The sequence below is a fragment of the Gobio gobio genome (genome assembly GCF_949357685.1).
Source record: "Gobio gobio genome assembly, chromosome: 24".
NCBI lineage: Eukaryota > Metazoa > Chordata > Actinopteri > Cypriniformes > Gobionidae > Gobio > Gobio gobio.
In genome coordinates, this window is record NC_137120.1 from 1,863,702 (window position 1) to 1,877,422 (window position 13,721).

General features: G+C 45.1%; 1 protein-coding gene across 3 annotated transcripts; it reads left to right on the forward strand.

The window, feature by feature from the left end:
* Positions 1–5,080: 5,080 nt before the first annotated feature.
* LOC307120588 (guanylyl cyclase-activating protein 1-like) lies at positions 5,081–12,548 on the forward strand. Of its 3 annotated transcripts, none has more exons than XR_013815817.1 (6): positions 5,081–5,391; positions 9,259–9,408; positions 9,512–9,602; positions 9,682–10,848; positions 11,758–11,818; positions 11,982–12,377. XR_013815817.1 is itself a non-coding variant. In XM_079807692.1 (4 exons), the coding sequence occupies exons 1-4, from the start codon at positions 5,194–5,196 to the stop codon at positions 9,810–9,812; spliced, it is 570 nt and encodes a 189-aa protein (XP_079663818.1). In that variant the 5' UTR covers positions 5,128–5,193; the 3' UTR covers positions 9,813–12,548. The 3 variants fall into 3 exon arrangements, 1 of the variants encoding a protein (XP_079663818.1); XR_013815818.1 differs by having other exon boundaries at positions 11,758–11,813; XM_079807692.1 differs by having other exon boundaries at positions 5,128–5,391; positions 9,682–12,548.
* Positions 12,549–13,721: the final 1,173 nt, after the last annotated feature.

Here is a 13,721-nt window from a genome sequence, read left to right on the forward strand (position 1 = left end):
GAGAAGTGGCTGGTCAGGGTAGAGACAGCAGGGATGGGATGGCCAATGATGGAGACAAGGCAGCAGCTCGAGGAACCAGGCTTGACAGTAGGTGATGTGACTTGCTGTGAAACCAGACTGGTTGCCAGGCCAGGAGAGTCCAGGGTGACCAGGGTGGAACAGGATGCAGGACGGGAAACACCACAAGACAACACACAAGACTCAAGACGAGACAACAAGAGAAACAAACATGAGCAAAAAGCAAAAACTAAGAATAGGAATAAATGCCAACAAAGTAACTAGAATCCAAAACAGAAGAAAGATTTCTCAAAAGAGAGAAAAGGCAAAATAAATAAAAACTAAAAATAAATAACTGGAACTAGAAACTAAATCTGTAACGTTGCAGGAAACTAGAGAGAGAAAATAAGGATAGGGAAAAAGTAACCAAAAACTATACTAGACGAGATAAACTACTATCACCAGGACAAGGTTAGCTAGACACGAGGCATACAACAAAAGCACACAACGAACCAGCAAGGACAAGAGGGAAATGAGCTCAATATAAAAGGGAAGAGCACATGAGGATCAGGTGAACACAATTAATCAAACAAGGACTAGACGAGGACTAAACAAGGGGGCGTGGTAAAGGGAAACAAGGAGGTGGGACGAGAGGAGCACATGGCCAACACAAACAAAGACAGAACCATGTGGTCAGACACAAGACAAACAAAGAAACATTGAACAGACACAAGACAGACAAGACTGACAGGGCAGGACCCTGACAGTACCCCTCCCCCAATGGACGCCTCCAGGCGTCCACACGAGGCAAAGGATTCAAAGGGGGTAGCAACTGGGAGGGCAGGAGGGGTGTAAACATCGGCGTCCCATAACAGCCAGGAAACAGAGGGGGTGGAGCAGGGAGGGTAGGAGTCAATCCAGCGGTATGGTTAGGAACTGCCCATGGAGGTGCTGGCTTTGGAGGAACATGACGGCCAGGCAACACCAAAGACGGGATGGGAGGGACGGGAAACTGATTAGTGGCACTTCTAGAGATCGAGGGCCACTTCACTGGTGGGGACCTCCAGCAGGGTTTGGGGTCAGGAACAGATGCAGGGAAAGTCTCTTGATTAGGGAAATGCTTGGGAATGAATTCAGGAGCCATAACGGCACTGGCTGGTAATGACGACTGTTTTGACGACTCCCGGACAAACGTGATGTCAGGAACAGCTTCAAGGGCTTTATCAGATTTAGAAGAAATACACCCTGCTGAAGACTTTAGGGCTGAAGCAGACCTCTTGGCTGAGTCGAGAGTGGCAGAAACAGTCTCAGTGGGCATGACGAGACTGGCAGGAAGTCTTTCATTAGGCGAATCATTGCTGGTGAGCAGCTCAGAGGTGGCCTCCGTGGCTATAACGGGCAGAGAAAGATGCCCTGAAATGGCCTCCGTGACCAGGTCAGAAGCAGACTCAGGAGAAATAACAGGACTGACAGGGTCAGTCTCTGTGGGCATGATTTCACTGGATAATATCCCTGAGACGGTCCTTGTGACTTTAACAGGAAGACATGGATGCTCTGGAGAAGCCTCTGTGGCTGGAACAGGAACGGTTTCAAGGGACATGACATTACAGACAGGAATGGTCTCTGAGAACATTACATGACAGACATCAGTTTCTGAGGGCTCAAATGGGCTTGCTAGCTGTTCTGAGGTAGCCTCCATGGCCAGGTCAGGAACAGTTTCCGTTGAGGTAGCGGTGTTGATTTGAATGCCCAGCTTGGCCATGACAGGACTGGTAAGTGATTCAGGCTGCGCAGTCACAGGTTCCTTCAGCACAGGAATAGCTGGTGAAGTAGGTGGCTTAGAGTTTGGTTCAACCAGACTAAATGCCTCTGAAATCACTGGATACAGATCCAACAGGGTTGGGTCTTCCTGGGCCATTTGATTAGAGACCGCTGAAACCGGACCCTCCTGGACCAGTGGGTTTAGGATCTCCAAAAGGGCATTTGACTGCACAACATGCCCTCTCCTCTGGGGGCAGAACCGCGCATGACTGGCCGCTTCTGGTGTGACTGCAACCGTCTCAATCGACTGTGGGAGGACTTGAGTGAACTCCTGGGCAGGAGCTGACTTGACAGATTCTGGACTTGGCACAGGGGCTGGAGCCGACTCTGGACTTGGCACAGGGGCTGGAGCCGACACTGGACTGGTCACTGGGGCTGGAGCCGACACTGGACTGGTCACTGGGGCTGGAGCCGACACTGGACTGGTCACTGGGGCTGGAGCCGACACTGGACTGGTCTCTGGGGCTGGAGCCGACACTGGACTGGTCTCTGGGGCTGGAGCCGACACTGGACTGGTCTCTGGGGCCGGAGCCGACACTGGACTGGTCTCTGGGGCCGGAGCCGACACTGGACTGGTCTCTGGGGCTGGAGCCGACACTGGACTGGTCTCTGGGGCTGGAGCCGACACTGGACTGGTCTCTGGGGCTGGAGCCGACACTGGACTGGTCTCTGGGGCTGGAGCCGACACTGGACTGGTCTCTGGGGCTGGAGCCGACACTGGACTGGTCTCTGGGGCTGGAGCCGACACTGGACTGGTCTCTGGGGCTGGAGCCGACACTGGACTGGTCTCTGGGGCTGGAGCCGACACTGGACTGGTCTCTGGGGCTGGAGCCGACACTGGACTGGTCTCTGGGGCTGGAGCCGACACTGGACTGGTCTCTGGGGCTGGAGCCGACACTGGACTGGTCTCTGGGGCTGGAGCCGACACTGGACTGGTCTCTGGGGCTGGAGCCGACACTGGACTGGTCTCTGGGGATGGAGCCGACACTGGACTGGTCTCTGGGGCTGGAGCCGACACTGGACTGGTCTCTGGGGCTGGAGCCGAAACTGGACTGGTCTCTGGGGCTGGAGCCGACACTGGACTGGTCTCTGGGGCTGGAGCCGACACTGGACTGGTCTCTGGGGCTGGAGCCGACACTGGACTGGTCTTTGGGGCTGGAGCCGACACTGGACTGGTCTCTGGGGCCGGAGCCTCTTGATTCAGGCCCTCCTGGACCAACAGGTTAGGGGCCTCTAGAAGGGCATCTGACTTGCCAACATTGGCCTTCCTTCTCCTCCGCTTCTGAGGACTGGCAGGAGCGGACTCTGGACTGGCAGGAGCGGACTCTGGACTGGCAGGAGCGGACTCTGGACTGGCAGGAGCGGACTCTGGACTGGCAGGAGCGGAGGACTCGACTGGCTCTGGACTGGCTGCAGCGTCAGACTCGACGGTCTCTGGACGGGCAGGAATGGCCGGAACTGACTTGGTGGAACAAGAGACAGATGCAGCAGTCCGAGCCGCCCTCTTCCTTCTCAACCGTCGCTGCTCAGTAGGACTCAGATGATGATCTGGGACTTGACTCGACGAGGGTGGGAGAGCGGGTTGGCCACTGTGATCAGACTCCGGGGGCGTAAGGATCTGCCAGTCTTTGCGGTGGTGCAGGTAATTAGCAAAATTCCAATAGTCCAGTACCGCTAGCTGATCCATCTCCCATTGTGGTAGGGGATCATTCAAGCAGAGATTGAATGCCGCTTTAAGGGTTGAGTCAGGGTACTTCAGGCCCCTTGCCAAGGTCCAGAAAAACTGGGCAAAGGACCGTACCTCCCGGTCCTCCTGGCGAAGCGATAACAATCCCTTCTGGAATGCCAGTCTCTCTTGGGCAGTCGCAGGGGGAGAAACACGGATGCTCATTGCTGGGTCCTGTCGTGGCTGGTTCGTTCTGTCAGGATACTGAGAGTGAGGACCCAGATGCAGAATGAGCAGGGGGTGAAATTTATTAACAAAATTTGACACAGGACAAGACTGGTGAGACAGGAACAAAGTCCAAACAATAGGGGCAGGACACAATGGGAGAAGTGGCTGGTCAGGGTAGAGACAGCAGGGATGGGATGGCCAATGATGGAGACAAGGCAGCAGCTCGAGGAACCAGGCTTGACAGTAGGTGATGTGACTTGCTGTGAAACCAGACTGGTTGCCAGGCCAGGAGAGTCCAGGGTGACCAGGGTGGAACAGGATGCAGGACGGGAAACACCACAAGACAACACACAAGACTCAAGACGAGACAACAAGAGAAACAAACATGAGCAAAAAGCAAAAACTAAGAATAGGAATAAATGCCAACAAAGTAACTAGAATCCAAAACAGAAGAAAGATTTCTCAAAAGAGAGAAAAGGCAAAATAAATAAAAACTAAAAATAAATAACTGGAACTAGAAACTAAATCTGTAACGTTGCAGGAAACTAGAGAGAGAAAATAAGGATAGGGAAAAAGTAACCAAAAACTATACTAGACGAGATAAACTACTATCACCAGGACAAGGTTAGCTAGACACGAGGCATACAACAAAAGCACACAACGAACCAGCAAGGACAAGAGGGAAATGAGCTCAATATAAAAGGGAAGAGCACATGAGGATCAGGTGAACACAATTAATCAAACAAGGACTAGACGAGGACTAAACAAGGGGGCGTGGTAAAGGGAAACAAGGAGGTGGGACGAGAGGAGCACATGGCCAACACAAACAAAGACAGAACCATGTGGTCAGACACAAGACAAACAAAGAAACATTGAACAGACACAAGACAGACAAGACTGACAGGGCAGGACCCTGACAATAAATAGCATCTAATTACTATTTACACATATTGCAAAGAACTACTTTTGCATGGTGTAAATAGAATATATCACTATTTTCACTTAGTGTAAATATCGTATTATTTTCACTAGCTGCTACCTAACAATAAAACTTAAAAATAACCATTAGATTATGTTCTGTTCTTATTAGATTGTCACACCAACACCAGCCTGTAATGTTTGGAGAATGTTAGTTTATGGTTGCAAACAAACCTTTTTATTCCCTGGAATGTTAGGAATTGGTTCACAAAAAAATAACCAAATAATCTCCTGTTTGACAGTCAGACAGACAGACAGATAAGTAGAGGTCATGATCTCAGGTCAGTGGGTCGTGATGACACACTCAGCTTGGATTCCCTGTAAGCAGGTATTAATTCACGGTAATTTCCAGAGCGGAAAAGAACAGCCCAGGGAGTGACGTCGGTGGTAATTGGTTGGGACATACTCGCCCTGTCGCGCGCGCTGAGCTCGTGTCTCAGTGTGTGTTTGACCAGGGAACCGATGAGCGATCTCTCCTGAAGCTCCGGTACTACAGCAGCATCATGGGGAACTCGCCCAGCATGTCTGTGGAGGAGCTGACCGCGTGCCACTCTCATAAGTGGTACAGGAAGTTCATGACCGAGTGTCCGTCCGGTCAGCTCACGTTCTACGAGTTCAAGAAGTTCTTCGGGCTGAAGAATCTGTCAGAGTCATCCAACGAGTACGTCGAGACCATGTTCAAGACCTTCGACATCAACGACGTAAGACAATCTGTTATTATTCTGTTTATTATTCACTGTTCTGCTAAATGTTATCATCGTTGTTGATTTAATATTATCCTTTTTTTCTTTAGTGTTATCAAGTTGAAGTTGTGTTAATCAGTTCTCATGAAATAAGGAAATTTCCTTAAGTATAAACTTGTTTCTTCAAAGTACATAACAGAACATAATATATTGACACGTGAGGGTTGAATGAACTTTAGAATTGTTCAGCGATGGCCTCACGTCCCTCCTGCTTCATTTCAGCTAAGGATTGTGGGTAATGAGATCTGTGTTAATACAGTAAACTCAGATCAAACAGCAGCGCTGCAAAAGGTCAGAGATCTTAGCTTAGACCCATCAAAGCCGGTAATCTGGTTAACTGGAGTGTGTAAACTCCTCATTGACTGCTCTACTTTATTTCTGAGTACGGTTTTCATTCACGTCACAACACTTTCCATGAACATCTATAATAGTACGTCATGGATTAATATCTGTATTAATGCGTGGTTTAGGATGCACTATTGCTCATAGTCACTTAAAATCTTTACAAAAAAACAGAAGAATAAAATGTTGTATAGAAACCGTCCTACATTTGATCTAAGATAATTTTCACAAATGTGTGTACGTGTGAATCAGAGAAATCGAACATATGCACAAAAACATGGATTTTAGCGTGTGCACACTCTTAAGATCAAATCACACATTATTGTTGCTGCTTAGATTTCCAAATACCTATCAAATAAATGAATATAAATAAAACCATAAATCAGTATGTAAAAGAGTTAGTTCACTCAAACTTTTAATTCTGTCATTAATTACTCACCCTCATGTTGTTCCAAACCTGTCAGAATCAGAATCAGAAAGAGCTTTATTGCCAAGTGTGCTTGCACACACAAGGAATTTTTCTTGGTGCTGAAGCTTCCAGTGCACATATACAATACAAACACAACAAGAACATAGTAATACAAATTCTAAGACTAAAAATATGAAAAATGGTATAAAAAATATAAGGTCACAGTTACGTTTAGTCAGAATAAACATTTACAGATTATGAACATATTTACAGTATTTGAGTAGTATGAATATATAAATATAAATAATCTCTTGAGTTTAGAAGATTGCACTAAACAGTCAGAGTATTGCACTTTGGAAGAGTACAGGTCCTGGAGGGTTGGCAGAGGGACACTAATAATCCTTTCTGCAGTCCGGATTGTGCGTTGTAGTCTCCTGATGTCAGATTTGGTAGCTGAACCAAACCAGACAGTGATGGAAGTGCATAAAACAGACTCAATGACAGCCGAGTAGAACTGAATCAGCAGCTCCTGTGGGAGGTTGAACTTCCTCAGCTGATGAAGGAAGTACAGTCTCTGCTGGGCCTTTTTCACAGTGGAGTCAATGTGATTGTCCCACTTCAGGTCCTGAGAGATGGTAGTGCCCAGGATCCTGAATGACTCCACTGCTTCCACAGTGCTGTTCATGATGGTGAGTGGGGGGAGAGCTGGGCTGTTCCTCCTGAAGTCCACTATCATCTCCACCGCTTTGAGCGTGTTGAGCTCAAGGTTGTTATAACTGCACCAGAAAGCCAGCTGTTCAACTTCCAGTCTGTAAGGAGACTCATCACCGTTTTGGATGAGGCCGATGACAGTGATGTCGTCTGCAAATTTCAGGAGCTTCACAGAGGGGTCTTTAGAAGTGCAGTCATTGGTTTACAGGGAGAAGAGCAGTGGGGAGAGAACACACCCCTGGGGGGCGCCAGTGCTGGTAGTGAGAGTCCTGGATGTGAGTTTCCCCAGTCTCACTCGCTGTTGTTGGTCTGTCAGGAAGATGGAGATCCACTGACAGATTGAGGATGGCATGGAGAGCTGGGTCAGTTTAGCTGTAAGACTTTTGTTCATTTTTGGACATGCCGCGTAACACTAGAATGAACCTCATTGGTTCTTGAGAAGCCCAAATGTGCTGCGTAACACTAGAACGAACCTCATTGGTTCTTGAGAAGCTCAAACGTGCTGCGTAACATGAGAATGAACCTCATTGGTTCTTGAGAAGCTCAAACGTGCTGCGTAACATGAGAATGAACCTCATTGGTTCTCGCTGAAGCTCAAACGTGCTGCGTAACACGAGAATGAACCTCATTGGTTCTTGAGAAGCTCAAACGTGCTGCGTAACACGAGAATGAATCTTATTGGTTCTCGATGAAAATCAAACGTGCTGCGTAACACGAGAATTAACCTCATTGGTTCTTGAGAAGCTCAAACGTGCTGAGTAACACGAGAATGAACCTCATTGGTTCTCGCTGAAGCTCAAACATAATGCGTAACACGAGAACGAAGCTCATTGGTTCTTGAGAAGCTCAAACATAATGCGTAACACGAGAACGAACCTCATTGGTTCTTGAGAAGCTCAAACGTGCCACGTAACACGAGAATGAACCTCATTGGTTCTTGAGAAGCTCAAACGTGATTCGTAACACGAGAATGAACCTCATTGGTTCTTGAGAAGCTCAAACGTGATGCATAACTCGAGAATGAACCTCATTGGTTCTTGCTGAAGCTCAAACGTGATGCGTAATACGAGAATGAACCTCATTGGTTCTTGCTGAAGCTCAAACGTGATGCGTAATACGAGAATGAACCTCATTGGTTCTTGCTGAAGCTCAAACGTGCTGCGTAACACGAGAATGAACCTCATTGGTTCTTGAGAAGTTCAAACGTGATGCATAACACAAGAATGAACCTCATTGGTTCTTGAGAAGCTCAAACGTGCTGAGATACATGAGAATGAACCTCATTGGTTCTTGCTGAAGCTCAAACGTGATGCGTAACACGAGATTGAACCTCATTGGTTCTTGCTGAAGCTCAAACGTGCTGCGTAACACGAGATTGAACCTCATTGGTTCTTGCTGAAGCTCAAACGTGATGCGTAACATGAGAATGAACCTCATTGGTTCTTGCTGAAGCTCAAACGTGCTGCGTAACACGAGATTGAACCTCATTGGTTCTTGCTGAAGCTCAAACGTGATGCGTAACACGAGAATGAACCTCATTGGTTCTTGCTGAAGCTCAAACGTGCTGCGTAACATTAGAATGAATCTCATTGGTTCTTGCTGAAGCTCAAACGTGATGCGTAACACGAGAATGAACCTCATTAGTTCTTGAGAAGCTCAAACGTGTTGCGTAACACGAGAATGAACCTCATTAGTTCTTGAGAAGCTCAAACGTGATGCGTAACACTAGAATGAACCTCATTAGTTCTTGAGAAGCTCAAACGTGTTGCGTAACACGAGAATGAACCTCATTAGTTCTTGAGAAGCTCAAACGTGTTGCGTAACACGAGAATGAACCTCATTAGTTCTTGAGAAGCTCAAACGTGATGCGTAACACTAGAATGAACCTCATTAGTTCTTGAGAAGCTCAAACGTGTTGCGTAACACGAGAATGAACCTCATTGGTTCTTGCTGAAGCTCAAACGTGCTGCGTAACATTAGAATGAATCTCATTGGTTCTTGCTGAAGCTCAAACGTGTTGCGTAACACGAGAATGAACCTCATTAGTTCTTGAGAAGCTCAAACGTGTTGCGTAACACGAGAATGAACCTCATTAGTTCTTGAGAAGCTCAAACGTGATGCGTAACACGAGAATTAACCTCATTGGTTCTCAATGAAGTTCAAACGTGCTGCGTAACACGAGAACGAACCTCCTTGGTTCTTGAGAAGCTCAAACGTGATGCGTAACACGAGAATTAACCTCATTGGTTCTCGCAAGTCAAGCGAACAAGCTTGATCTTCCGTTTACCACAACTGATCTATGTTTATGTAATGTTCAAGAGTAATGTGTGTGTGTGTGTGTGTGTGTGTGTGTGTTTTGTCAGGACGGCTGTATAGACTTCATGGAGTACGTCGCTGCTCTGAGTCTGGTTCTGAAGGGCGGTGTTCAGCAGAAGCTGCGCTGGTACTTCAAACTTTTCGACATGGACGGCAGCGGATGCATCGACAGAGACGAGCTGCTGCTGATCTTCAAGGTGTCATGTTTAATTCAGTGGCATCTGAGTTTCTCTTCAGCGCCTCCTGCTGGTGTCACCGAATGTCTGCTCACTTTCATCTCTTATTGTTTTTCTGCTCCAGGCCGTTCAAGCCATTAACGGATTAGACCAGGAGATTTCTGCTGATGACTTGACGGACATGGTGTTCAACAAGATTGACGTTAATGGAGACGGTAATCAGTGTATTCATCAATGCTATTTAAATATGTAAATAAAACTAAATGATTTACATAGGTATCTGTGTGTGTTTAGGTGAGCTGTCTCTGGACGAGTTCATAGAGGGCATCGAAGCGGACGAGATTCTCACTGACATGTTGACCCAGAGTTTGGATCTGACTCATATCGTCAGTAATATCTACAGCGAGACCGACTCTGAACAGTAGGTCAACTGACCCCAGACCAGCTTGAGATCAGGGTGCCAAACATGATGAAGATGATGAGAGGAGGACAGTTTGGAACGTTTCTGAACTCTGAACTAAACCTGTTGATTCAGCACTGACTGAAGAGGTTTAAACCCTTAACACATCAGAAATTAACAGTATTAACAGAATAGTGTTCACTGCATTTCAAAAGCCATCAGAATGATTATTTCCCTGTAATCTCACAGAATAACTGAGACTAGAGCAAACGCTTTATTTAAGTGCACTTATGCATGTCCTGTTGAAATGTAATTTCTATTAAATAAACCCTGTAAAATGCAACATTTCTTCAGCCCTGTGATGTAAATCAGGAAACTTGCTTGTAAGGACTCATTACTGGACTGCTTGTCCACTCCTGGCCAGCAGGGGGCGCTCTCTTCAGAGCAACCCTATACATCAGCCTCTAAACACACCTACGTACTCTCTAGATCAGCAGGTGGCGCCACTCTCCAGGCTCCTGCTGAACACCACTCATAACTCTGATTTGCTACACCTGTATTTTGCCCTATATTAGTGTTTGTATCGTGCCAGTGGCTGTCTGAAATCAGAGTAGGTACTTATTTTGAAAAAGTATTTACTTTGGGACTGCTAAAAAAGAGTATGTTCTACATAGTATGAATGCATATGGTATGTATGTAATCTGGACGTACTACATCCGCCATGTTGTCATTTTCATGTGACCTATCTGTGTCAGTTGTGTCGCTTCACTGCCATTGACAAATCCTCTCCTGCGGCCTCATGGGAAAGTAAAGTGTCCATTGTATGCACACTCAGAATCCCCTCAGTTGTTGAAATCACGTTCTTCCAAAAAGAAAGGTTGACATGGAGCCGCTAAATGTCCATCCTCCGGAGAATCACCCATTTTAAACAAACGGCGAACAGAGGAGAGTCTGCTAGAGAAAAGAGACCGCACCTGAGCTTGCGATAAAACAAGAATCAACATCAGCTTTACTTTAGGAGATGGCGAGAACTGAGGGATTGTGTTTTTATTACTCAACAGGTAAGTAAGGTATTTTGAAACTGCCTTATATAGGTCTCATCTATTGTGAAGGGTGGTTTCATACCATACAGTAAAGATAGTTTGCAGTTTGACATTTGATAGTTTGTCATTCTTCATGATTTGTACATTTTTTCACAGCAAAGCACTTGCCCATAAACCCCTTGATAAGTCTGCTAGTCAGGAATGTGAAAAATAGGTGTTTTTCATGTTTAACATCTTAACAATAAACATGCAGGCCGTGTTAATACAAAAACACCTGTTTTAGATAAAACTTTCTCAATCGCATTTAAAACTAGCCCGAAACAAGCCCAATCGCATTTCATGGGGTAAAATATATTTTTTTTTTGGCAGTGTTGCCTGCTAAAATTCACGTTCCCGGGGCTCAATATCACATAATTGGGGTCGCTTCAACCCGCAGCATGAAAAACAGCCCACAGCAACAGTGTTGAAGTAGACAAATTCCGCGGGAAAACCGTTGATTTGGCAACACTGTTTAGCGCCTTCAGTGTCTTCAGCGCTACCGTGGTACCGTGTTTGTATGTAATGGCCCCTTTAAGAGTGTGAAATTCATTTATAATGTCTGTATGCAAATATGTTTGAGGGAAGCCTCAATCTGATTAGCTGTATAAGGTCCCGCCTCCCAAACTGGATGATTCTTACTGGATAGTTAATTGTCATTCGGGGAGTTAATTGTCATTAGATGAACCGCGGTGCAAGTGCGTGCCGAACCGTGTATGGTTAGATTTCTTACTGAGAACCGTTACACCCCTAATACGTGTGTGTGTGTGTGTGTGTGTGTGTGTGTGTGTGTGTGTTTATATCTATCCCATCTTATATATCCCATATATGCCCATCTTTTTATAAACAATGTTTACTTTTAAACATCATGTTGCCTTCAAATGTTCACAGGTCCACTTGTCTTTGCACCATGGGAAGGGAATTGCTGTCACATGGTGGTTTATGAGGTATTGTAAGTAGCCATAATACATCTTTTTCAATTTCTAAAATTAGTTTTATTTTACTTTGCTACAGAAAGTTCATTTACCATTTCTCCTTGTCTGTTCATCTTTATTGGTGCTGTGGATGACAGTTTCAGTGTCATCATTGATGATGAGATATGTGCTGTCACACAGGGAGTGAGCAGAAGATCAGGAGGGTGGTGCAGACTCAGAATGATGGTCATGAACCCGCGTGTCAACAGCATCATTCGGTCCCTGATGGTGTTTAAATGTGAGACTTCACACTGAGGGTCAGTGTTTGCCTCCACCCACATCCGTACAGTAAAGGGGGAAGGTTGTGGGACACCTTTTGTTTTTGCTCACTTGTTGAGGTTCTGTCTCAGGACACTGGTTCCTAACCCAGCCCTCAACTTCCCTTCTCTTGCATGTGTTTGTTTCTTTTATCTTCTTGCACACTTTTCAAGGCTGTAAATTGCTGATGCACTGTACTCTGGGTAACGAACACAGTACCAAAACGTTTTGAACAGTTTTTAAGCTTGAATATATTGTATTTGTATAAAAATATTTCTGAAATAACTCTGTTTGGATTGCTTTTTGATTTGTAATGTTATTCTGAAGTATAGTAGTATTATAATATTACTAACTATAGATTCATGTCTATATTATACTAATTATACTCTACCCGGCCACAACCCAGGAGGAGGATTCGCTTCAGAACTACAAATACGAATAAAAAGTGTTAAAAACTACAAACATGGCAGATGTGTGTGACTGATGGTTTAGATAAAGGGGTTTGAGTTGACTAATAATAAACAATTATACAAAAATATAAGGAGAGTTCTTCTCATAAAATGTAAAACTCTGAACAACATGCTACATCTTTTCTCTCCAATATGGTTGGAAATTAAATTAAACATGGAGGATAACAACTGGCCAGTTTACGGTGACGTGATGCGCATAACGCAATTTTATGACATGATGGCGTGTCTGCTCTTCTGCTCAGGGTTGTGCTGCACATTGTTCATGTATTAACGTTGAATATTAAGAGAATATTAGCGTTAGTTGCCAAACAGATGATAATATATAAATAATAATAAAGGGGGTCACACAGAAGTGCAGAGTTGTTCAAAATCCTGTTGCGCCATTCACATGGTTTTCCATTAAATGACACAATTTGTCCCCAAACAGTTACTAATGTATAATTACTTCCCCCTAGGCTGGAAGAGTGTGTATAGACATTTTTCAGTATTTTTCTTTCTGTATAAAGTCTGTACTCATGGAAATATGTCAAGTAGATTGCCCTTTCTGTTTCTGTTGTGCAGTTCTTACAGCAAAACACATCAACGCCACTTTTTTCATTCTTGAAGTGAAGTTTTTGCTTGTATGGTGATTAGATTCATTGCCTCCTTAAAGGAGCTGTATGTAGGACTGTGGCCAAAACTGGTACTGCAATCACTTTTAAATGACTGTAGAGCGGTGTATCCCCTCTCCCCCTCCCCCTGACTCGAGGTTGCCAGATAAGCTGCAGGATCCAGCAGGAACGTAGGCTGCTACAAGGAGCTTTCAATGGCAAGTGACGTGTCGTACACAGTAAGTTTTTTTTCTTTCTGTTAATTATGTTTATGCTTCAAGAGCGATGTTTTGTGAAGTAATTATGAATCGCAAAAATGTACTAATGGCGATTAGCCAAATATAATCGTAAATATGAACGCTCGTATGTGACAGTACATTCCCACATGAAAAAATACTATAGTAAAATTACAGCAAAGCTGAATAACATTAGCAATGGTCATACAGGTCCACTTGCAGCATGTTTTGTCAACTATATATGCGAAGAACGAATGAGGAATAATTTTTACTGAGGTAACGTTAGGCTACTGTCTCAAATACGTTTTCACATTGCCATATATAGGC

What these genes read in the sequence shown, in the direction of transcription:
- LOC307120588 (XM_079807692.1), top strand. Translation starts at nt 5,194, where the DNA reads ATGGGGAACTCGCCCAGCATGTCTGTGGAGGAGCTGACCGCGTGCCAC. An exon ending in AGCTGCTGCTGATCTTCAAG is followed by an intron (nt 9,409 to 9,511) that starts GTGTCATGTTTA and finishes TTTCTGCTCCAG; the next exon opens with GCCGTTCAAGCCATTAACGG. An exon ending in GATTGACGTTAATGGAGACG is followed by an intron (nt 9,603 to 9,681) that starts GTAATCAGTGTA and finishes GTGTGTGTTTAG; the next exon opens with GTGAGCTGTCTCTGGACGAG.